Below are 25,108 nucleotides of genomic sequence, written 5' to 3' on the forward strand. Positions count from 1 at the left end.
CAAATCCCTTTAAACATCTTAAACACCACAATTAGATCGCCCCTTGATCTATCCACCGTCCTCATCGTTTAACTATTTTGGTTCCAGTATTATTCAGGTGAATCTGCACTTCACCCTTCCAAGGTCAATCTATCCTTCCTGAGGCACAGTGTCCAAAATTGAATGCAGTATTTCAAATACACTGGTATAGGATTACCACCAAGCACTATGAGTATACAACTCTTTGACACAACTTTAAGAGGTGAGCATTCGAATTACTGTCATGCCAGTTTTCAGGGAATGGAATTTAGGTTAAGCACAAAATGTTGAGAGGCAAATTTAGCAAATGGAAGGAGTAACAGGTACAGTTGCAAACAAAAACAGCACTCACAAGGTTAAACACTGAAAGGGTTGAGCTCTAAAACAAATAAGAACCTTTAACTGCCTGTGGCTAATTATGTTCCCAAATATAAAAAGACACAGGAATGTGCAAGCAATTATACTGAGTTTCATTCAATACCAGCTTTCTTTACTACTTCTCAACAATAAAGAATACAAAAGGAAGATGCAAAATCCTTGGTCAAATAATATACTTCACAAAAATAAAATGCAGAGATAAATCCCTTGTAATGAGGTACACTGCATGCATTTGGTTAATGTTCAACATAGATAACCTTGAATACTTGCAGATTCAACAGGGCTCAATAAAAGTAAAAAAAACATTTTGCCACAAGTAGAGTTGGAAGGTGGGTGACTAACGGGCCATTTTGATACAACACTGCAAAGCAGATTATACAGAGAAGTGCGTGACAATGTGTAAATGCCTGTTGAGGCCACAAGAACTCAGTGTACTGTGTGGAGGGTTACAGGAAGGTTTGAAACCAAAGGCAGTGACTAACAAAGGGCCCCACCTTTCTCTGACTCAGCTCGTGCAGTGGCCTGTATCTCACAAGCACTGGCAGGTACTGAGGGGCAGGGTAGAGATAGAGTAATTTGAGTTAGATCTGCATTCTTTGGAACTGGCTGCAAATAACCACTGGGAGTGGCCTTGCTATTTTTAAAGTCTATAAACTCCACGGTACAAAAAGAATCAAAAGCTTATACAATGCAACTCAATCCAGGGTAACTAGATACTGGATAAAATCAGAGACCCTTTGGAAATAACTTTGCTATTTGAAGACACACAGATGGGTTTAACAAATTGAAGCAATATACTGCTTTTCAGGGGCTAGGTCTGAGACAACTTCAGATTCTGTTTTGTTCTGAAACTGGATGGTCATGACAAATGACTATGAATCTGAATTCTGGCCACACACCAACCTGTTGGAGTTTGTTTGTAACTGATCATTCATGACATTGTAAGAGCTGAAGTTAGTCACTTCCATCACTGCACATACCTGACGTTCCATTTATTTTACTTAAGAACTGGAGGTCACCATTCAACCCCTTGAGCTTTCTCCATCTCTGTCAGATCATGGCTGATCTGTAGTTCAACTCCAATTACCCATCTCTGCTCCAGTCCCTTGATACCCTTATCTGAAAAAATAACACTGATCCCACTCTTGAAAGTTTCAACGGACCCCCAGCATAAGGGAGAAAAGGTTCGTAGTTTCACCATCCTTTCGAAGACATTATTGGCAAACTCGCCATCTGAGATAATTATGTAAATACATCATTATGACTTTGGGCGATATTGTAAAATAGCTGATACACTCCTCCCCTCATTTATTTACAGTGACTACAATAGAAGTGAAAATCGGCAGAGATATCTCATGGGCGGTTGAACCGAGAACCATTTTAGATTATCATCCCAAATTCAAATGAGCCCCACTGACACCTGTGCTGTCAGAGGTACAGACGCCCTTGGAGAGGGGCTTGAGTGTAGTGCTTCTGCCCTCTGGTGGCAGCATGAAGGCAACATCTGTCATTTTGGGTCAGACAGCACCAGAACAGCTTTAGCATCATTGGCCCACACACACTCTTCCCCAGTACCAGAGAAGGTTTTAGTCAGATAGCAAATTTTCAACATGTGCTATTAGTACAAATCGGGAAAGAATACACTCAGCACATGAACCCACTGGAGCTGATACTTAATCTGCTAGAATAAATACAGCAGGATTGACAGCATCGGTCAATGGGTCAGCTGACCTTGACTGCAATACAGGATGGGAGCGAATGTCCTGGTTTTGGGCACGGAATCTGTCACATTTAGAAGACTCGTAATTTATGAAATGCTTTCACAACCTGCAGATTTCCTTAAGTATTTTACACCCAATGCTGTATCATCTCTGCTCTGATGGAGGTATTGTGGAAGCCGATTTGCTGACAGAAATAATGGCTGAATAACCTGATTTAGTGCAGTTGGTTAAGGGATAAATATTGTCAGGATTCCAGGAAGAACTACCTGCTCTTCTTCAAAATAGTGCCCTGGAGAGGGTAGGTGGGACAGTGATTTGACAGCTTATCTGAAAGAGCAACACTTATCGAGTCAGAGATATAACATGGAAACAGGCCCTGTGGCCCAACTCGTCCATGCTGACTGGGCTTCCCAAACCAAACTAGTCCCATTTGCCTGTGTTTGGCCCATATCCCTCTAAACCTTTCCTATCCATGTACTTGTCTAAGTGTCTTTTAAATGTTGTACTTCTACCTGCCTCTACCACCTCCTTAGGCAGATCATTCCATATACGCAGTCCCTCAGGTCCCTTTTAAATCTTTCCCCTCAGTTTAAACCTATGCCCTCTAGTTTTGGACTCCACTACCCTGGGGAAAAGACCTTGGCTATTCACCTTCTCTATAACCCTCATGATTTTATAAACCTCGAAAGGTCATTTCCTTGGTATTTACTGGAATGTCAGCCTGGCTTCTTATGCTGAAGTCTCTGGAGTGAGACTTAAAGCCACAACTTTCTTTCACATCGGCACAAAGCAGCCTGCCTTTGCTCTGGAGTTGACTCTGAGTGTATGAAGAACACAAATTCAACATTGGAGAAAATCACTGGTGCAAATCTGTGCCCAACCCTTTGTGGTGGACTATTCACTGAAAAGTGAAGACTTGTGCAATAAGCATAAAAAAACTGCAACTCTGCAGGTGAAGAGTCAGCTTTTGGCTCCATTTGAAGGAACCACCTTCTCTGAAAGGCAGATAAGCCTACACTGTGATTAGCTGACGACAGCTACATCTTAGCAACGATTGTGGTTCCGTGAAGTTCTTGAAAGGTGGTTCTGCATTCCTAACTTCTGACTTGTTTTGGCTTATGTTGGGAGCTGAGCCCAAATCCGGCGTGATAATTATAGAGAAAAGGGAGCATGTGTTCTCTGACAAACCAGTGTTTCCAACGCTTGCATTTTATAATCCAAAATCAGTCTTATGAAAATCCTGGAAACTGAAGTGAATTTTAGTGCTGGCACAAGCCTGTTCTCACATTTTAAACCCCTGGGGCGGTATTTTCCAGGCACATTCGCCCCAAGAATGGAAAATCCCAACCTAGGTCAACAGACCTTTGCATGGTCTGTGTCCCACACGCAACGATTCCCGTGGGATGGAGAAATTCTGCCTGTGGTCTCATTGCTTACCTTTTCTATTTACATCTTAGCTGTCCTTCACCAGATTAGTTTCCGATATGGCTCAATGACAGCACTCTCACTCTTGGATGTTAAGGGTCATTTCAGAAGCTTCAGTACAAAATCCAGGCTGACACTCCAAGACAGAATCCTAGGGAGTACTGCCACATTTCCTCCATTACTATACTTCAAAAGTACTTCATTGGCAGTAAAACAAATTGGATCATCTTGAGATTGTGAAAAGCATTGTAAATAGAATCACGGAATCTCACAGTGCAGAAAAGGCCCTTCAGCCCATCAAGTCTGCACTGATATGTGTGAAACACTTGACCAACCACTTACCACCTGTTGGCCCAGAGCTTGAATGTTATATGTCAAGTGCTCATCCAGATACTTTATATAGGATGTGAGGCAATCCATCTCTACCATTCACCCAGGCAGCACATTGCGATCCATCACCATCCTCTGGGTACAAAAGTTTCTCCTCACATCCCTGCTAAACCTCCTAACCCTCACCTTGAACTCGTGTCCCCTCATAACTGACCCTTCAACTACTCCCTTTCCACCCTGTCCATACCCCTCATAATCTTGTACACCTCACCAGGCCACCTCTCAGTCTTCTCTGCTCCAATGGAAACAAAACAAGCCTATCCAACCTCTCTTTATAACTTAAATGTTCCACCCCAGGCAGCATCCTGGTGAATGGCCTCTGCACCCCCTCCGGTGCAATCACATCCTTCCACCAATGTGCCAAAAATACTTCAGGTATTCCTTTTCTTTTTAGAAATAAATTCTCTGGAGCAGATCTTCAACACTTTAAGAATAGAAAATCAACTTCATTCACAAGGGATTATCCAGAATGGAAAGAAACAATCAATAGAAGACCTGACCTGAAACAGAACTCACAGAGGTGGGTGAGCAAGAGGTGTGGAGAGAAGGGAAAGTGGGCTGCAAAATGTCCATAGATGCTGAACCAAGCAATTTCTGGCTCCTCCAGCTATTTGCCAAGGCTCATGTCTTGATCAGAAGAAAAATCAGATTGAGATCCCTGCACCTGCTGCTACTTCCAGCCCACTAGTATGCTCACCACCACCATACATACATCAACAAAACCATAGCCACCACCTCACCGACAAATAAAACAATGGCTCCCAAAAGCCCTTTCCCTCTTCTCCTTCTGTTTCAAGATTTCCCATGTGTTTAATTATTTTCTTTCTTCATTCACAGGACATGGGCATTGCTGGCTAGGCTAGCATGTATTGCCCATCTCTAATTACTCTTGAGAAGGTGGTGGTGAGCTGCTATCTCTGTAGTCCATGTGATGTAGGTATACCCACAGTGTTATTAGGGAGGAAATTCCAAGTATTTGATCCAGTGACAGTGAAGGAATGGTGATATAGTTTGAACTCAGGATGGTGGGTGGCTTGGAGGGGAACTCCCAAGTGCTGGAGCTCCCATATGTCAGCTAACCTTGTCCTTATGGTAGTGGTCATGGGTTTGGAAGGTGCTGTCCAAGGAATCTTGATGAGTTTGTGCAGTGCACCTTGTAGATGGTACATGTGTGTCAGTGGTGGAGGGAATGAGTGTTTGTGGATGAGGTGCCAATCAAGTAGACTGCTTTGTCCTGGATGGTGTCAAGCTTCTTGAGTGTTGTGCTCATTCAGGCAAGTGGAGAGTATTCTATTACATTCCTGACATGTGCCTTACAGATTATAGACAGTTTTTGGGGAGGTGAATTATTCATAGTCTCTAATCTACTTTTGAGGCCACAGTATTTATTTGTTTCTTCCAGTTCAGTTTCTGGTCAGTCCTAGGTTGTTAATAGTGGGTGACAGTAGATAGATTCTTTGTTGGAGGTGGTCATTGGTGTAGCACAGATGTTACTTGCCACTTATCAGCACAAGCCTGAATATTGTCCAGTTCTTGATGCATTTGAACATGGACGTTTCAGTATCTGAGGGACGGTAAATGATTTTGCACATTGTGCAGTCATCAGCGAACATCCCCACTTCTGATGGAAGGAAGGTCACTGATGTTGCAGCTGAAGATGGTTAGGCCTAGGACATTACCTGGAGGAACTTCTGCAGTGATATCCCGGAGCTGAAACGACTGACCTTCAACAACCACAACCACCTTCCTTCGTGCCAGGTGTGACTCCAACCAGTGGACAGTTTCTCCCCCCGGTTCTCACTGACTCTAGTTTTGCTAGGCCTCCTTGATGCCAACTAGGCCAAATGCAGCCTTGATGTCAAGGGCTGTCACTCTCACCTCATCTCTGGAGTTCAGTTCCAACAAAGGCTGTGTGGCCAGAAGCTGCATGGCCCTGGGGGAAACAAAAACTAAGCATCAAGTGCTACTTTATAGAATGCTGCTGATCACTTCCATCATTTTACTGATGATCATGAGTAGACTGATGGGTGGTAATTGGCCAGGTTGGATTTGTCCTGCTTTTTGTGTACATGATATTTCCAGGCAATTTTCCACATTGCTGGGTGTTGTAGTTGTACTGTGACATCTTGGCTCTGGGGTGCAGCAAGTTATTCAGTTCCAGTGCTGGAATATTGTCAGGACACATAGCCTTTGCACCTTCAGCTGTTTCTTATATCACCTGGAATGAACTGAATTGACTGAAAACTGGTATCTGTGATTCTGGGGATCACAGTAAAAAGTCTGACAACACCAGGTTTTAGTCCAAACGATTTATTTGATAATAGACTCACAAGCTTTCGAGGTTTCCCTCTTCGTCAGGTGAATGGAGAGTTCTGGCCTCAGACAGAGCATATAAAGCACAGACAGTTTAGAGATTACTGATTAGAATGCGAATCCTTACACCTAACCTGCTGTTCAAGACCTGAAGTGGCTGACAATGTGAGTGGAAGGAGCACTGATCACAGGTTAAAGAGGTGTGTATTGTCTCCAGACAGTACAGTAAGTGAGGTTTTGCAAACCCAGGCAAGTCACGGGGGTTACAGATAGTGCAACATGAACCCAAGATCCCTGTTGAGACCGTCCTCATGTGTGCGGAACTTGGCTATCAGTCTTGTGAGTCTATTATCAAATAAATCGTTTGGACTAAAACCTGGTGTTGTCAGACTTTTTACTGTGTTTACGCCAGTCCAACGCCGGCATACCCACATCATCCTGGGGGTCTCCAGAGGAGGCCAAGATTTATCAACTACTCAGCATTTCTGACTGAGTATTGTAGTAAATGCTTCAGCCTTATCTTTTGCACTGATAGCGCTGGGTCATTAAGGATAGAGATATTTGTGGAGCCTCCTCCTCTAGTCAGTTGTTTAATTGCCCACCACCACTCACGGCTGTATGTGACAGGCTTGTAGAGCTTAGATCTGACCCTTCGATTGCTGGTGAAATCACTTAGCTCTGTCCATTACTTGCTGTTTAAGCTGTTTGACATACATGTAGTCCTATCCTGTAGTTTCACCAGACTTACGCCTCATTTATAGGTACTGTTTTTGGCATGCTCTCCTGTACTTTTCATTGGATCAGGATTCATTCCCTGGATTTATGGTAATGGTAAAGTGGGGAACATACCAAGCCATGAGGTTAGATTGTGGTTAAGTACAATTCTGCTGCTGCTGATGGCCCACAGTGTGAGATGCTAAATTTGTTTGAAATCTATTTAGCACAGTTCTTATGCCACACAACATGATGGAGGGTATCCTCAATGTGAAGATGGGACTTTGTCTCCATCAAGACTTTGTGGTGGTCACTCCTATTGATACTGTCGTGGACAGATGCAGCCAATGAAGTATTTGTGTCATTTATGTTAAAGGCATGTTGGTGAGGATGAGGTTAAGTATATCTTTCCCTCTTGGTGGTTCCTTCACACCTGCTGCAGACCCATGTTCTTTAGGACTCGATCAGCTCACTTAGTAGTGGTGCTACCAAGCCACTCTTGGTGGTAGACATTGAAATCTCTCACCCAGAGTACATTCTGTGCCCTTGCCACCCTCGGTGATTTCTCCATGTGGTATTCTACATGAAGGAGCATTGATTCATCAGCTGAGGGGTGGAGAGGGGCAGTATGTTGTAATTAGCAGGAGGTTTCCTTGCCCATATTGGTTCTGCTGCCACTCTGCATTATGATCGGTATGGGGTGGGGGGGGGGGGGGGGTGGAGAGGTGTCATGATTTATCTGGGTGGGGGTGCGGAGGGGATGTTATTTCTGGGTGGCATGGGATTGGGGGGAGGGGCAATTCCTCACCTTCCCAAATGCTCTAAGGACTCATTCATAACAGTGCCTTATTCTACCAATTTGCTTGAGACTAGGGCTCACTTAGCATTAACCCTTCACCCAAGAAGCTTGAGACTGGGAATTATTGTCAGTCATACCTAAATCTACCAAAGTGATCCAATCCAGGAGCCATTCATTAGGGTGAAATTAATACTGCAATTGCAAGTTGGTCACCCCGTTCAAACAGTACCCCACCAAAACTCTGCATTTGGTGGAAGCCATCCAGCTGTAGTTACTCAGCAATTACAATGAACACTATGTTTGCCTGGCTGTGTGCTGTAGAGTGATGCCACTTAGTTTGCTTGTTACAATTATACAGACTTGGTAGCTGCGTTGTTAATTGTGTTTTCTCATTGCGAGGGACAGGGACCTTAAGTAGAACAGTATTGTTGAAATTATGAGCCATCAGCTACATGTGGGTAACCTGGTGTTGTCAGACTTTTTACTGTGGTAACTGGGAAGCCAGGGGTATTTCTGATTAGTAAATAAAGAATAATAGACATATTGTTTGCATGTGAACTTCAACTTTTTCTGAAATCTGGAAAATAATAAGATGAAAAGCAGTGTGCAAATGTTTTTGATCATTGTGAGGTTCTTACAGCCTTGGTTAATTGGTGGTCGTTGTTTATTCAACAAATAAAATGAAGTGCATTTACCTGTGCTGTGTGAGTGTAAGCAAGGGTCTTTCTGCTGAAATGAGTGCAAAATAACTAAAATAGTGTTATTGTAGCCATACCTGTGCGACTGAGTAACTTTTGTCGGACATGACAGAATTGTATCATGTCCAGTAGGGCCTGTTCACACTGGATGGCCACACCCAGATAATGCTGGATTTCAAGTATATAAGAAACGTTACGCACCCTTTCCAGGGCTGATGGCTGTTAACAGGGGACGCCGATCGGTTGTCTTCTGCTGTTTTGCTTGTTGACCAAAGGCCTCCATTTCCTTCTTCTCCAGCATCTTGCAGGATGGGTAAAATAGACCAATGGTTTGGGTGCCCTGGTCCTCTTTATTGGACTCCATTCTGAACATTGGCAATGGGATGGTCAAAGGTTGCCAGGTTGCTGAAGTGTGTCCACTTGTGGTCTTGAGGACAAAAAGAATGAGTGAGTGGTGGATTGAACAGTCAAATCTTTAGGAGCTTGTAAACATGTGAGAGAAATTACATTGTGACTGTACAACATTTAATTTGTTCAAGTCAGGTTCCGCTCCATGCTATTTCAACAGGGTTAGAAGACACAACTTGCATTTATACCATACCTGTCACAAAATTACAATTTGCTTTACAGCCAATGATGTATTTTTGCAATGTAGTCACTGTTGCAACCCAGGAAAGGTGACAACCAATGTATGGACAGCAAGGTTTCACATACAGCAACCTGAAAAAGACTAGATTAGGGATTCCCAAACTGGGGTCCAGGGAACCCCGGTGTTCTGTGAGAGGCCTCCAGGGGGTCTGCGGAAGTTCTGGCAATCATGTGATAAAAAGTCAGGTTTATTTAAACCCCCAAATTGAGTGCACATATTAAAACACGCAGGTAACTCAGCTGAAGAAACAAAGATTCAAGAAAAGGCAACAACCACAAATCAAAGAACAACAAAAAAAATCACCCAATCAGAGCCTGCTCTATCTGAGCATTGGCTTGTGATAGGTTCACTGGTAAGCCTTTCAGTAGCCAATGCTTGGAGAGGCAGGGCTCCGATTGGCCAATTCTGTTTTCTCTTTGATTTCTGGCCATTGCTCCGATTGGCCACACTGTTTTTTCCTGTTGTTGGGCAGAAAGGCGGCTGAGCTAGTGGAGCAGCAGGGTTTGTGGGGAAGCAGCGGTGGCCTCTATGGTGGAATAAGTACTTGGAGGAGAAATTATTACGTTGGCAGCACCAATCACATCCTGACAACACATTTTAAAAAATGTAAATCCTGGCACATAAACTAAATTCAATGTGAGTGGACAATGGGAGGAGGGCTTTGGGGAAAGATTCATGGGGGTGGGGGCTTTGGCAGGGGATTCACATGAGGGGGGTTTTGACAGAAAATTCCTGCAGGGGGAGGAGGGGCTTTTTCAGGGGATTCATGTGAGGGGCTAAATTGCGTTGGAGTTCCCTGATGCTCTTTGGGAGGTCATGAAGGGTTCAGCAGCTGGAAAAGTTTGGGAAACCCTGTTCTAGAGAATCTATTCTTTGCTGATGTTGACTGAGTGATTGGACACCAAGGAGAACTCACTGCTCCTCTTTGAATAATGAGATCTTTTATGTCTGGGCAAAAGGGCCAACTGGGCCTCAGGTTATGCTCTCGGCCAAAGGACGGCACCTTGAACAATGCAGCACTCCTGCAGTAGTTTGTGTTCAAACCTTTGAAATGGCACTTGAGCAGAAAACCTTCTGATTCAGAGGGGGGAGTGCTATTATTGAGCCAAGACTAACATAGTCTCTGCTAAACTAACAAAAATACACTGCCTCAAATTATGATCATTCTTATTGTATCAATCCTGCTGATCAGTCAACTTAATCACAAAATCAACTTTTACATTGACATGGTTTAATTAATAATGTTAGACTTTGACTGTATCACTAGGCAGGCAGTTACAATGCTACATAAAACATATGGTGGAACTGATCTGATAACATACTCAACATTCAGTTAGGTAATTTAAACTTTCTGTTACTGGACTTTGAGATAAGTGTATCTTGGATTCCAAAGGTGAAAGATTAAATACAAGTCAGACTATAATTAGGTTCTGTAATTTGACAGTTGAAAAGCTTTTACCAAATATTAATAAGAGTAGATGCATGTAGAAGCTCATTATAGGCAACATAGTGCCAGAATTCACATAATTGTGCTTTCTACGTTTACAGTATCAAAAGATAATTAACACAGATATAGTGAGGGTTGCTTTTTAAACATATTGTGCTTTTTGGATGAGGAGAAATTGCACTGACACCTCCTAATCCTGACAAAGCCTAATCCAACTGTTCCCAGCATCCTCCAATCCTGCTGAATCCTATAACTGAAGTCTGGCACTATTGGGTTGATGTTGAGATTTAGGATTTCAAAAATGTCAAACCCTTAGCAGTTGCCACTGGGGAAAATCAATGGTCACATCGCTATAGTACAAAGCTTGGCATTCCTTAAAGTAGTTACACCAAAAATGAGTATTAATCCTAATAGTTCAACGCGTTCAATTGTGTTCTTTATCACTAAACATTAACTGATGCTGGGAGGGTGAGATGAAGTGAGGTGGGAGGAAGATCACGTGCAGTATGAACAGCACATCGACATGTTGGGTTGAATGGCTTGTTTCATGTGCTGCAAATTCTATACAATTCTATATAACATGGGAAATTTCGGGGGTTTGAGCTATGTAACGAAGTGAAGGTTGATCCCCTCTCTGAGAACTAACACTTAACCACTCAAAGATGGTTTCCTCGCCTCACAATGTGTGAGTGTGAGAAGTAGTACGATCTGCTCTTCAGCAACTTTTATTGGTCAAATCAAAATAACTACCTGAGACACTCTTTGTAAAATCAACAAGTAACACTTTATTTACCCAGCTAGCAGTGAACAGATTAACTAAACTATTAACAAACTGAATAAAACACTGTTCTATTGGAATGCTGTTCAGATAAATACAATTCCCACTTATTCACAAAAAATATAGAATTTGTAGCCACTCTCAAAATTTCAACCAAGTTTGTCGTCTTCCAGAATCTTCTGTCTTCTTTTGGTACCTTTGCTATTCAGATGAGGCTTTGAGCTAAAAGCTATTAGCTGTGGCAGAGAGCAGTTGCTGTCTCTATCTAGAGCTGAGAACTGTCTTTTATACCCCCTGATGACATACCAACATCCCCACAATAACCTGTCAGGTTACTCAAACATTACATTTAAATCTAATAGGGTGCTGGCAGATAGGTGCCTAATTTAAATTGATTGGTTAAAATTCAAAAGCCTGTTCTGATTCAAATACCTGAAGCCTGTTACTGAGGCAACCCTGTTGCTTGTCCTTTGATACAATGTTTCAGTCTGAGTTCTCCAGTACAGAAAAAACTACCTTTTAAAGGAAGTGTGCATTTTAACACCTTAAAAAATTCTACAAACACCAACTTCACAGCACTTTCAGCAATTTTCTAAAATTATTTCTTCAGGCAAGTCCTACTTTGCTAGATAGAGGCCAAATAAGGGAGAATTGCTGCAAGTGCCACAGTTTGTGACGATGTCTCTATCTTACAGCCAGTGCAGCAGGACTAGTAAGGTAAACTGCAGCACCTGGAGAAATTGTTTAAAAAAATCTTTATCTTTCAGATGCTAACAGATCGACTGTGTGTTTTTCTGATTTATTTCAATATTTTAGGTTCACAGTATTTGTGAAGTTTTCCCTAATCCTCCCTCAGTTAAGTCTTCCTGCTGTTATGTAACCAACAAGAAACCAAACTCAAACCGCTCCAGAATTAAGTCATTGGACAGAAAAACAATAAAGTCTCCTTTATTTCAGCCAGCTAAAGAGCACAGGATAGAAACACAAACACTGCTTCTTGTTTAGCATAATATGCAGCTGCAGGTACTCAGGCTCTGAAAATTATAACTAAACTTTTTTGAAAATGTACAGTCTGCCATCCTGTGGCATTAAATAGAAATTATCCACCAGCTCTGAAACACTGTTCAAATTACAGACATATTTCCAGAGTTGAAAGTAACTGTTGACATTTTAAATTGGTATCTGTACGTACGTGGGATGATGGGGATAGGGTGGGTTTGTTGTTGGTGCAGGTCAATGGACCAAATGGCCTCCTTCTGCACTGTAGAATTTTATGATTCTATGATGTGCAGCTTGGCAGCTATGTTTGCAGTCAGTTTGATATTTGCAGTTGTACAGTAAGGCTAATAAAAGGACACATACTTTGGCACAATTACTGATACACCATTTTACACAAATGCTGAAGAATAAACAGGCATCACCCTGCAGATGGAGAAAAGAAAGGAACTTGTTTCTTTACAGTGCCTTGTGTAGCCTCAGGATGTCCCAAAGAACTTTGCAGCCAATGAAGTCCTGAAGTGTAGTCACTGTTGAAATGTAGGAAAAACACAACCAATTGATGCACAACAAGTTCCTGCAAACAGCAATGAGATAGTGATATAGTTTAGGGCGTTAATGTTGGCTCAGACACTGGGGAAAACTCCCCTGTTCCTTTCCGGAATAATGCTGTGCATTCTTTCACGCCTATCTTATGAGGACTGACAGGGCCTTGGTTAAAAATTTCAACAAAAAGATCACTTTGACTGTGTGGGGATTCCTTCAGTACTGTAAATGCAGCTTAGACTTTGTGTTCAAGTGGGACTCAACCCCACAAGCTTCTGACGTGGAGGCAAGGGCACTGTATTCAAGAATAGGAGGAGGACAGTCACTCAATCTCTTGATCAAAGGAAGCAGATATTCCTTACTAATGTGAAGATATTTAAGTGGCTTTTAACATTTATGAAATGTATGCGTACATCATTGCTAAAGTACAGTGACTTTCCATCTTTATCAGGTGGTAGCATTCTCATGACTGAGTGCAGAACATTGTGAGTTCAAATCCAGTCCAAAGCACACACTCTAGGCTGATACTCTTGGGCAGGACAGAGAGCTGGAATATTAAACTGGGGGCTTGCAGTCCCTTTGCAATTGTATCCCTTGTGTTATATTGCCTTCTCATTCTTCCTACTAAAATGAATCACTTCCACTTCTCTGCAGTAAACGTCATCTGACACCTGTTCACTCAATCCATAAGTTTTTCTGTGTCCTCTTGAAATCTATCACTATCCTCCTCATAGTTCACAATATTTCCAAGATTGGATCATCCACAAATTTTGAAATTGTGGCCTGTATACCCAAGTCACAGTCAATGGCACACATCAAGAAAAGTGGTGGTCCCAATAGCCACCCAATAGCCTTCCTCCAGATCAAAAACAACTGTGCACCACCACTCATGGTGGTCCTGTCACTCAGCCAACTTTGTATCCATGCTGTCAGTGGCCCGCTTATTCCATGCGCGTTAACTTGCTGAGTAGCCTGTTAGGTGGCACTTTATCAAAAGCATTTTGGAAATCCGCATATACCGCAATAAACACATTACACTCATCAACCCCAATCATCATCAAAAAACTCAAGCAAGTTAATTAAACACAATTTTCCCTCAATGAAACCATACTGGCTCTTACTAATTTATCCATACTTCTCCAAGTGACTGTTAATTTGTCCCAATTATTGTTTCTAAAAGCTCTCCCAAGGTTAAACCAATTAGCCTGTATTTTCTTATTGAATAACATTTATAATCTCCAGTACTCTGGCACTAGCCTTGTTTCTAAGGAGGACTGGAAGACGAGGGCCAACACCTCTGCAATTTTTACCCTGACTTCCCTCAATATCCTCAGATGTATCTGGATCTGGTCCAGGCAACTTGACAACTTTTAAGTACAGCCAGCCTACCTAATCCCTCCTTTTTTTAATGATAATTTATTTATGACACAAGTAGGCTTACATGAAAACTGCAATGAAGTTACTGTGAAAATCCCCTAGTTGCTACGCTCCGGTGCCTATTCAGGTACATTGAGGGAGAATTTAGCATGGTCAATGCACCTAACCAGCATGTCTTTAGGCTGGGGGAGGAAACCGGAGCACCCAGAAGAAACCACGCAAACAAGGGGAGAACGTGCAGACTCCACACAGACACTGACCCAAGATAGGAAACAAACCTGGGTCCCTGGCACTGTGAGGCGGCAGTGTTAAGCACTGTACCACGATGCCACCCTTTGATCAAGCTTTAACCGATCCAGGACTCCATTACCTTCTCTTTCAATATGACTTTGGCAATACCTTCTTCCTTGGGGAAAGACAGATGCAAAACCCTCTCTAGCTCCATCCTTTTTTGGTTTCTGCTTGCCATATTCCTCCTTTCACTACCCATTTATTATTCGTATACTTGTGGAAGACTTTTTGATTTTTTTTAAGTTAGCTGCCAGTCTCTTCTCATTTACTGTCTTTTTTCACTTCCCCCCTGAATGTTCTATAAAGTTTTTAAAGAAAATGAAAAGAGTGTTTCTTATAATATGCTAATGATTTTTTTCTTTCTTTGGTTGCTTGCCGCAAATTAACCCTGGAGATTAACCCTGAATTCTTGGAGAATCCAATGCAATCCTGCATGACCCTACTTATAACTTTACAAGTGAATTTAGATGGAGGTGCACTAAGTCCTGGTCTTCAAGTTAACCAAATAAGAAGTGCAGGATTCTGGCTGAGTTTTTGATGGGGATGAAGGGGAAGTCATTTAATAGAACCTACCTCAGCTAGGAATGTGGACTGGCCAGAACCAAACAATGCACTGTTGCGAGAATCCATGCGCGTAGGAGGCTCCAAGTAGAGGCCACAGGAACCACAGAAACGAGCGTATGGATGGTTAGTTGCTCCACACTTTAAGCAGCTCAGGTAGCTCATAGGGGGACCAGGCTAGAAGAAAAGAAAATTACCTTTATTTAATATTGTCCATGTCCTCGTGATGTCCCAAAGCACTTCACAGCCAATAAAGTGCTCTGTGAGCTGTAGTCAATATTGTAATCTAGGAAACGTAGTGGTCAATTTGCACACAACACAAGTCCTCCAAACAAGTGTGACAATTTTAGTCAGAGCACCATAGATCCAAAGAATCCCTACAGTGCATAAAGAGGCCATATGGTCCATCAGGTCTGCACTGACCCTCGGAAGAATATCCTATCCAAGTCCTTCTTCCTCCTTATGTCCATAAATGTACACATTTACCATTGGCTAATACACCTAACCTACACACTTTTGGAAACTAAGGAGCAATTTAACATGGGCAATACACCTAACCCGCACACCTTTGGAGGGCGGGAGAAAACTGGAGCACCCGGAGGAAACCCACGCAGACACAGGGAGAACGTGCAAACTCCATCTAGTCACCAAAGGCTGGAATCAAAAGTGGGTCCCTGGCACTGTGAGGCAGCAATGCTAACCACTGCGCCACACAGTAGGTGAAGGACAAGGAAATCAGGGAAAAACTTTTTTCTCTATCTTTTTGAACTAGTGCCTTTGGATCACTTACATTCACCTCAGAATGTGGACAGGGCCTCAGTTAATGTTTCATATGAAATGACACCCTGATAGTGTCACAAATATTTTTAAAAAACTACAGCTGCTGAAGATGGGAAACAGAAACAGTAAATACCAGGGATGCTGAACCGATTGGGCAGCATCTGTGAAGAGAGCACCTGACCATTTAGTAAAAGATGCAGAGGAAGACTTCACCAGCAAGCGGTAATGACCTGGAACTTGCTGGATGTGAAAACAACCAACTGCTTCAAAAAGAAACCGGATGGGACTTGATGGAAATAAACTTGCAGGGCTAGAGGAACCAAGTGGGAGAGTGGGGCTGACTAGAACCGGCATGAACTGAAATGGCCTCCTTTTTTGCAGTAAATAACTCTATTTTGAGTATTGCCTCCCTTAGTCAAGAACTGCTTTGAGCAACAGGTCAACCACTGAAACACTGACAGAAGAAAGGCACGTTATAGAGAACAGGGATTGTGATAGGCAATTACTCCATCTGGTCTCATTAAACCTCAAACTGCCTGGTGATCAGCATATTCTAGTGTGCAGTTTACCAGGAAATATGCTGCTGACTGACTGCACGCAAAACAGGCGGCCCAGCAGTGTGTGCGGCTACCCAATAGCTAACCTGCACTTCTTAATGGGGCAGTTCACTTAGGCTACAGCAATTGCTGGAAGATATCCACAACGCTTTGCTGGAAGGGAGAGAAGTATTAATGGGGCAGCAGCGCTGAGAGAGGGCTCTCGGGTACTTGGATGTGACACTGGAGGCCAGAAGAGGTCAGAAGGAAGAGTGAGGCCATATTTACACCGTGGGCAAGGAAGTTCTCAAGGCACACCTTATGAAGGAACAGGAGCAGGAAGTCAATTCCAGAGTTAGGCCATGAGGATATGGCTGTGGTGCCTGAGGAAATTCAATGATCTCACACGGATAATCAAGGTCAGTGACTGCATTTTCAAATTACATCTCCTACCACTGCTCCACTAACCTTTCATGCTGTTCAATATATCACAGGCCCATCAGGAGTGTGGGCTGTGTCAGTGAAGATCTAAGTCCAGCATACCCATTTTCAGGCTGGTGCACTGGATATCTGGCTATGTGAGTCCTGAGTACCTGTTGAGAGAAGGTGCCTGGCTTCCATTTGCACTTTGACTCAGAACAAGAACAAAGAAAAGTCAGAGAGGGCGGAATGGGCACCTGAAATTGCCACAGCATTGTCTGCTGCCTTATGCAAGGATGGATGGCTGACTTATCATCTAGTATTCCCTTCTCTTGCTTTAGGAAAGTCTTTTAACAACAACCTGCATTTATATAGTATCTTTAATGTAGTGAAATGTTATTACAAGGAGCTTCATGGGAGCATTATCAGACAAATTTTGACACTGAGCCACATAAGGGCACGAGGGTAAGTGAAAATTCTGATGGCAAGTCTATCTGTTTTGTTGCATACCTTGGCTCCACACCAGTCACAGAATCGAGCATCAGTATTGTTAACCCGGCCACACTTGGAACATGCCAGCAACTTCCCTTCTTGATTTGGTAATGGTGGGTTGGAATCTCCACTAAAATGAGGCTGTTGTAGAAGGGGAGAAAAAAATTACTGTACCTACTAAGTTCAGAAATAATTTCAGTGTAATGCAGAAAGCACAGCTTTTTAAGCTGTCTGGCTAAGATCAATAAGTTCCAGAATAATTCTACCAAAGAGGCATCTTCTACATGTCTTTGACAACACAATTACAGTTAACTCTCTCTTCCCATGACTAGGAAGTGCAAAGCCCTGGGTAATTTCAAACAGACTTCAATGACACACTCGGAGAACCACTATCTGGTGAAATATTTCTAGCTGTCAGCTAATTCCCATTTGCTATGCCAAACCCAAACTCAATTTGGCAATTCCAAAAATCTATGGGATTCTTGTGCAGCCTGTTGCTCCATAACAGTCAGACTGACCCTACCTGAACTAGAAAGAAAAATGAAAGAATTGCATTTATATCGCACCTTCACATCCTCAGTCCCAAAACACTTTACTGCCAATGAGCAGCTTTGAAAGGTAGTCATTGTTGCAACATAGGAAATTGGGAAGGTACCCGGTACATACTGCAAGGCACCACAAACAGCAGTGTGAAATGAACAGATACTGTGGCTTCTGAGTGATCATTGTTGAGGAATAATTATGGGTCAGAATACCAGGAGAGCTTTTATATCAACTCTCAAGGGCAATGAAGCTTTAGTTTAATCCTCATCCGAAAGGTAGCACTGATAGTGCAGCACTCCCTCAGCACTGCAGCAAGGAAAATCATGGGTTTTTCAATCCCATGCCATAACTCATTGAACAGAATAGTAGTTACTTACTTTCAGCGATTCCGACAGCCTGGTCTCACAAGTTAGACAATGCTGGACATTAGCTGGATTGCCCGTTCCACAAGATGGACAGATAATCTTGTCCTATTTAAAAAGCATTCAATAACTTAATAGCCTTTGCTACATAAAAATGCACATATCAGATGTAGTAATGTCCTATGGACCACACCCCTGTACAAAGGAGGAACAATGTTCATAAATTACCTCTTAAGCCTAAATAGAAAAATCTTCTAGTGTTAGTTCCCCATCCCCACTGATGTTGAAAATTGCCCCTGGAAAAATCTCTCGCAGTAACACTATTGTTTTGCAAGGTGAGATATGCTCCCAAATATTTTTAAACATTATTTTTAAAAATATGGCAATTCATTTATCATATCTATTAGTGACACTTATCGGCTGTACCAGAGAAACTTTTCATTTTGTTGGCCAGCTATTCAGCATGTTGAATTTTGTGATGCTTAATTGAAAAGTCAAAGTCCAGTGAAAAACCTCCTTCAATCAATGTAATTGTTCCAAATCAGCAAGGCTTGCTTTGTGTGTCTAATTCTCATACGCCCAGCATAAGTCATGTTATTTACCTTGAGACGGATGCTGGCCTCAGGCTTTAGTTGAGGCGTTATAGGGGCCTCGCATACAATACACGTTGGTGTATTCAATGGGACCATGGTCTTGCATTCCACACAGAGCCCCATCTGTAAAACAACACATGCATTTTCCTTATCATTCAGCACGGGCAGCATAATTCAATAAATTTGGTTTCTTCCTGTATACCCCTTTTGTCTAGGGGGCATTAAGATACTGTTCAAAGTGCCAGCTGCCTTCTTAGCTAACTGGCTCGCTATAGGAACTGCACACAACTGAGTCTATTCCCACCTCCAATCCACATTAACATATGTGAACTTTCCAGCAGAACTCTCAGAATAGTTTCTGTTTCTCAAATTGAGCCTCTAAACATGGAGGCCAAGAGTGAGTCATTATTCAATGGTAGTATTTCCACCTCTCAGTCACAAAGTTGGTAGATTGAGAGGACTAACCCACCCCAGAGATTTGCATACAAAATTTGGGCTTCAATGCAGTACTGAGGAAGTGTTTCACTGTCAGAAGTGCCCTCTTTCAGATGAGATATCAAACCAGGACCCTGTTTAACCTGAAGTAAAGTAAAATATTCCATGACACTATTCAAAAACAAGCTGGAAAGTTCTCTGTATCCAACATCTATCTCTCAATCAACACCACCAATAAAAAAAATTAGCTGGTCATTATCACATTACTGTTTGAAGGATCTTGAAGCATCCATAGTATTTTCTTTGATATTACTACTTGCGGGCTCTTGTTGTACACAAATTGGCGGCACGGTGGCACAGTGGTTAGCACTGCTGCCTTACAGCGCCAGCAACCTAGGTTCAATTCCAGCCTTAGGTCACTGTCTGTGTGGAGTTGACACATTTGTGTCTGCGTGGGTTTCCTCCCACAGTCCAAAGATGTGCGGGTTAGGTTGACTGGCCATGGTCAATTGACCCTAGCATCAGGCGGATGAGCAGGGTAAATATATGGGGTTACAGGAATAGGGCCTGGGTGAGATTGTAGGTGCAGGCTCGACTGCACTTTATGGACTGAATGGCCTCCTTCTGCACTATACGGATTCTATGATTACAATAGTGAGCACGCTCCAAAAGTACTTGTTGGTTATAAAGCACTTGGCACTGATCCGAGGTCATGAATAACGTTACATTAATGCAAGTTCTTTACGTAAGAAAGATTAGTTCATTGTTTCAGTTGACCTGAGCTCCTTCGGGTGGTGGAAGTCTACGGCCAGGGACCGGAGGAACAGGTGATCCACATTCCTGACAGAAACGTGCAAAAGGATCCGATGGCCGAGGAGCAAGGCAGCACACACACCTAAAAATAAATTACAATGGACACACGGGAGAAACAAAACATACACTTTCTGCATTGCCAACCATCACTCACTAAGAAATCATAACAAACTGAATATTCTACACAGTCCATGAGGCTCAAGGCCATTTACCGGTAAGTCACTGCATTGGCCTGTGCTATCCATTGATAATGGAAGGCCAACGCAATAACTTACTGTAAATGAAGTAAATTACCAAGTCTAGCTGTGCAATTAATATGGTTTGTTAATGGATTAATTTTTTTTAAATTCATTCATGGAGCATGGGTGTTGCTGGCTGGCCAGCATTTATTGCCCATCCCTTATTGCCTGAGGGCAGTTGAGAGTCAACCACATTGTGTGTGGCTCTGGAGTCACATGAAGGCCAAATCAGGTAAGTATGGCAGATTTCCTTCCCTAAAGGATATTAGTGAACCAGATGGGTTTTTCCGACAATCGACAATGGTTTCATGGTCATCAGTAGATTCTTAATTCCAGATTTTTTTATTGAATTCAAATTCCACCATCTGCTATGGTGAGATTTGAACACGGGACCCCAGAACATTAGCTGAGTTTCTGGATTAAAAGTCTAGTGATAATATCACCAGGCCATCACCTCCCCCCCACTTGATCACTCTGATGTTCTTTACACACTCCTATAATGATATTTCTCTCAGCATGATTTCCTAATTTGGCTACATGGCAACATTGACTGCACTTCAGAAATAATTCATTTCTATAAAGCATTTTGGGATGCATCCTAAGTATTTTGTATGGTGCTATTCAGACGAAAGTCTTTTTCCCTTATATAAACACTTTCAAAAAAATTAAATATGGCTACAATACTGAAAATACACATTTTATAGAACAGCATATCCGAGAGAATATAGCAGTAGATTATAAATCAGAATCCCCAGTGGATAAAACAAGTTAACATCATTATCTCAACCCATACAAACTGTAAGCAATTGTGAGAGGGGTAAGAAAACTTGAAGTAACTTTTTATTTTGAATGCAGACAGGAATTTAAGCTTGAATTGCATAGACTTACTATCCTTGGTTCACTTTGTACATTGGCAGGAGGCAGGCATGCAGAAAGAAGCAAGACAGGGGAAAGTGTGTGAAAGTATGAAAAGAAAACTACGCAATAAACATAAGACCTCTGTGATTTAATGTTTCCAAAACAAAATGCAAAAATCATAATGGCTACCACAATCCCAGCCAATATCAATGAAGTCTTGAACTTACAACACACAACACAGAGAATGGACTGAATTGCATCTCTCCAACAGGAGAGTGTTACCCTCAGGAACACTGGCAAGGGTCAGCTGTAGTTCAGTGTAGCACTTCCACTTCTGCGTCAGATTGTGGGTTTGAATTTCACTCCAGAGATTTGAATACAAAATCTAAGGAGGCCATTCTAGCACAGAGGTGAAGGTATACTGCACTTTAGGAGATGCAGTCTTTGGGGATGCAAGTTTAAATCGAGGGCCTGTTGTAATCCAATGACACTGTTTTGAAGGGGAGCAGGAGTTTTTCACTGGTGTACTGGCCAATGTCTAGTTCCCAACCACTATCACTCAAACTAGTTAACTGGTCATTATCTGATTGCTATATGTGCACCTTTACTACACGCATATTAGCTAGTACCTTTCCAACAGTGACTTCATCCTAAAGTACTTCACCTGTTGTAAAACATTTTGGGATATCCTGCAGTCCTATTGGCATGATGGAAGCGGCAGTCTGTTTTCCCCTCTCACACTGAATCTTAAATGTTCTCGAAGAAGGTGAGGTTTAAAGGCCTGCAACATTATCTTGGGAAGAAATCAGCAGACATTTCATTGCTGCAGCCCTTTAAATCGCAGTAAGAACTCTAAAAGCCCATCTGATGAAAGATTGTTTAGGGAAGAGAATCATTTGGTCAGCCTGGGCTTTAACATGCAGAATCAAGAATTGCTTTAATGTTCTTTTCCCCCTAGTGATATAGTTAGCATTGCATTTGATCAAATTCAGTAAGAAAAAAACTGAATGTCTTCTGCCCTCAAGTTGTTGACTACTTTAAATGATATTGGTCTGCAAATCTCTCTATACCATACCTGAAGAAGGCAAAAAGATATTCAGAAGATCATGAAGAAAAGGTAACAATGAAAACAAATCAGGAACAGAACTGGAGCTGGGTGCCATCAGAAGGCTTGGTCCTTCTGTGTGTCTCCACCTAATCAACCAACTCCAGGCTCATTCTACCATGTAATTTAGTTCATGTAACACAAGTGAAGACTGATGTCAGAGGATCGGGTATGTAAGACAGTCACATACTTCAGGAAATCAGTCTCCCTCTGGATTCTCATGGTTTGGGTATTGTTCAGGGTCTTTGGAGGACTGGCATCAATCGAAGCAACCAACTGGAGAATACAGAAAGGGTACAAATGAGAAGATGAAAAAGTTCACATACATGAAACACATTAAATTTTTTCTCTCAAATCACAGTCTGTGAAGGAAACCCAGACGGTCTGGAAGTTGTGATTTCCTCTCTTGTGTTATTAGTTTTCTGTAACTTCTAGTCCATCTACTAGATGAGTCATAAGAAAACAAGAGTAGCCATCAGGGTCTTCAAGCCTACCCCACCATTCAATATTATCATGGATAATCTGAGCTGACCTCAATTCTTTCTCTGTGCCATTTCCTCATAGCCCTCAATTCTTTGATCTATCAAATATTTATCCATGTACACTTTAAATACTTTTAATGATCCGGCTTCCACTATCCTTTGAGGCAGAGAATTCCAGTCAGCTCGTCTAGATGGGAAAGGGAAGGGCAGATGACTCTCCAATAAACCTATTCACCAAGTTTTAGAGACCAACTGACACTCACACGGTCACACGGTGAAGCCTTCCATTGTTTGCTGGAGCAGACGAGTGAAGGAGCAGAGAGAGATAAGATTTTACCTGTTAAAAACCTGTTTAAATAAGTTTAAAGCACTTTGTTCTTTGTAGAATTGTTTAAAGCATTTATTTTATTGTATTTACTGCTTTAAGAATTCTGAGGGAGTGGTTAGAAGGAGTTGTGGGCCAGCCAGCCTTAAATCAGCGCCAGGTTTAAAAGGAGGCCTGGTGTAGACAGCGGGCAGCGTCTGAGCGGCAGTGGAGTGAGAGGGAAGCAGAGTGAGCAATTAGGGCTTAATATCAAAAGGGCTTGGGAGAAAAAGGGCCAGGTGAATTCGTGTGGAAATTTTCAAAATTACTGCAGTGAATAATGGAGGGGCATGTGATGTGTGGTTTCTGTATGATGTGGGAACTGGTGGACCCCAGGGTCCTTCCCAGTGACCATGTCTGCAGTAAGTGCAGGTTGCTGGAGGAGCTCCAGCTCAAGGTAGATGAGCTGGCCTCTGAGCTACAGATGCTGAGGCTCATCAGGGGGAGAAAGGGTGCCATTGTCAATGGGGTGCAAGTAACATCCACCCCCCCTAGACTGGCTAACTCTAAGGGTCAGGAACAAGAGGGGGCTGCTGAGAGAAGGAAGGAGGGTGGAGAGAGGAGGCCTCAGCCTCTCAAGCTGCATAACAGGTTTGAGGTTCTTGCTTCCAGTCTGGACGAGAACGAGGGAGGTGAGGTCGGTGAGCAGACTGCACACGGTACAGTGATGCAGCAGGCCATAGGCAAAGAGAAGGGGAAAAGGAACGTAGTTGTAATTGGGGATAGTGGGGTGAAGGGTATTGACACTGTCCTTTGTCACAATGACAAAGTGCACAGAAGGGTGTGTTGTCTGCCTGGTGCTCAAGCCCGGGATGTCGCAGCTGGGCTGCAGAGGAACCTGGAGTGGGAGGGTGAGAATCCGGTCGTAGTTGTTCATGTGGGTGCCGACGATGTAGGCAAAATGCAAACTGAGGATCTGGGGAGGGAGTATGAAAAGCTGGGAATGGAATTAAAAAGTAGAACTGACAAGGTGGTCATCTCTGGGCTACTGCCTGAACCGAGTGCAGACGGGCGTAGGGTTGATAGGATTAAGGAAGTGAATGGGTGGCTCAGGGATTGGTGTGGGAGGAATGGGTTTGAATTTATGGGGCATTGGCACCAGTATTGGGGTAGGTGGGACCTGTTCAGGTGGGATGGGGTTGGTCTGAACCGTGCTGGGATCAGAGTGCTGGCTAATCGTGTAAAGAGGACTGTAGACAGGGCTTTAAACTAATTGGGGGGGGGGGGCGGGGGTTGTGAGGGTAGGTGACATTGCGGGGTCTAAAGTTAAGGAGACAGTACAGGTAAGGATGGAGGCCGACGATGTCCCAATAATAGAGGAAGTAAGGGGCGTGAGTATGGTTGGTGGCGTTCCAGCAAATAAGGTACAGGTGAAGGCTGGGATGAAGGTGCTTTATCTGAATGCGTGAAGCATTAGGAATAAAGTGGATGAGTTGGTGGCGCAGATCGACACAAATGGATATGATCTGGTGGCCATTACAGAGACGTGGCTGCAAGGTGACAGGGACTGGGAGCTGAATGTCCAGGGGTATCAAGTGTTTAGGAAGGATAGGCGGGAGGGAAAAGGCGTGGGCGTAGCTCTGCTGATTAAGGATAGCATCAGGGTGGTAGCGAGGGATGATATTGGAGCCAAGGAGCAGAAGGTGGAATCGTTGTGGGTAGAGATTAGGAACAGCAAAGGGAGGAAGACGCTGGTGGGTGTCGTCTATAGGCCCCCCAATAATGATCTGGAGGTGGGGCGGGCTGTTAACGCACAAATAAGTGCGGCGTGCAGGAATGGGACGGCCGTAGTTATGGGGGATTTCAATCTGCATATTGATTGGTCGACCCATGTTGGACGCGGTGGGCTCGAGGAGGAGTTCTTGGAATGCTGCCGGGATAGTTTCCTTGAACAGTGTGTGTTGGAGCCGACAAGGGAGCGAGCTATCTTGGATCTGGTGCTATGTAATGAGGCGGGTAGAATTAGGGAGCTTGCGGTGAAGGAT

General features: G+C 43.0%; 1 protein-coding gene across 1 annotated transcript in view; it reads right to left on the reverse strand.

The window, feature by feature from the left end:
• The window catches only part of dzank1 (double zinc ribbon and ankyrin repeat domains 1), an 86,456-nt gene that overhangs the window by 35,523 nt on the left and 25,825 nt on the right, over nucleotides 1-25,108 (reverse strand). The window contains exons 7-13 of the mRNA XM_080200201.1: nucleotides 22,468-22,553; nucleotides 20,040-20,157; nucleotides 18,837-18,950; nucleotides 18,250-18,342; nucleotides 17,348-17,470; nucleotides 15,114-15,278; nucleotides 8,658-8,883 (exon numbers count right to left, since the gene is read on the reverse strand). Of these exons, the coding sequence (XP_080056327.1) occupies nucleotides 8,658-8,883; nucleotides 15,114-15,278; nucleotides 17,348-17,470; nucleotides 18,250-18,342; nucleotides 18,837-18,950; nucleotides 20,040-20,157; nucleotides 22,468-22,553 (925 nt within the window). The remainder of the gene's footprint in view (nucleotides 1-8,657; nucleotides 8,884-15,113; nucleotides 15,279-17,347; nucleotides 17,471-18,249; nucleotides 18,343-18,836; nucleotides 18,951-20,039; nucleotides 20,158-22,467; nucleotides 22,554-25,108) is intronic.

Source organism: Carcharhinus amblyrhynchos, chromosome 12, assembly GCF_965287045.1.
Source record: "Carcharhinus amblyrhynchos chromosome 12, sCarAmb.v2.hapA, whole genome shotgun sequence".
Lineage (NCBI taxonomy): Eukaryota > Metazoa > Chordata > Chondrichthyes > Carcharhiniformes > Carcharhinidae > Carcharhinus > Carcharhinus amblyrhynchos.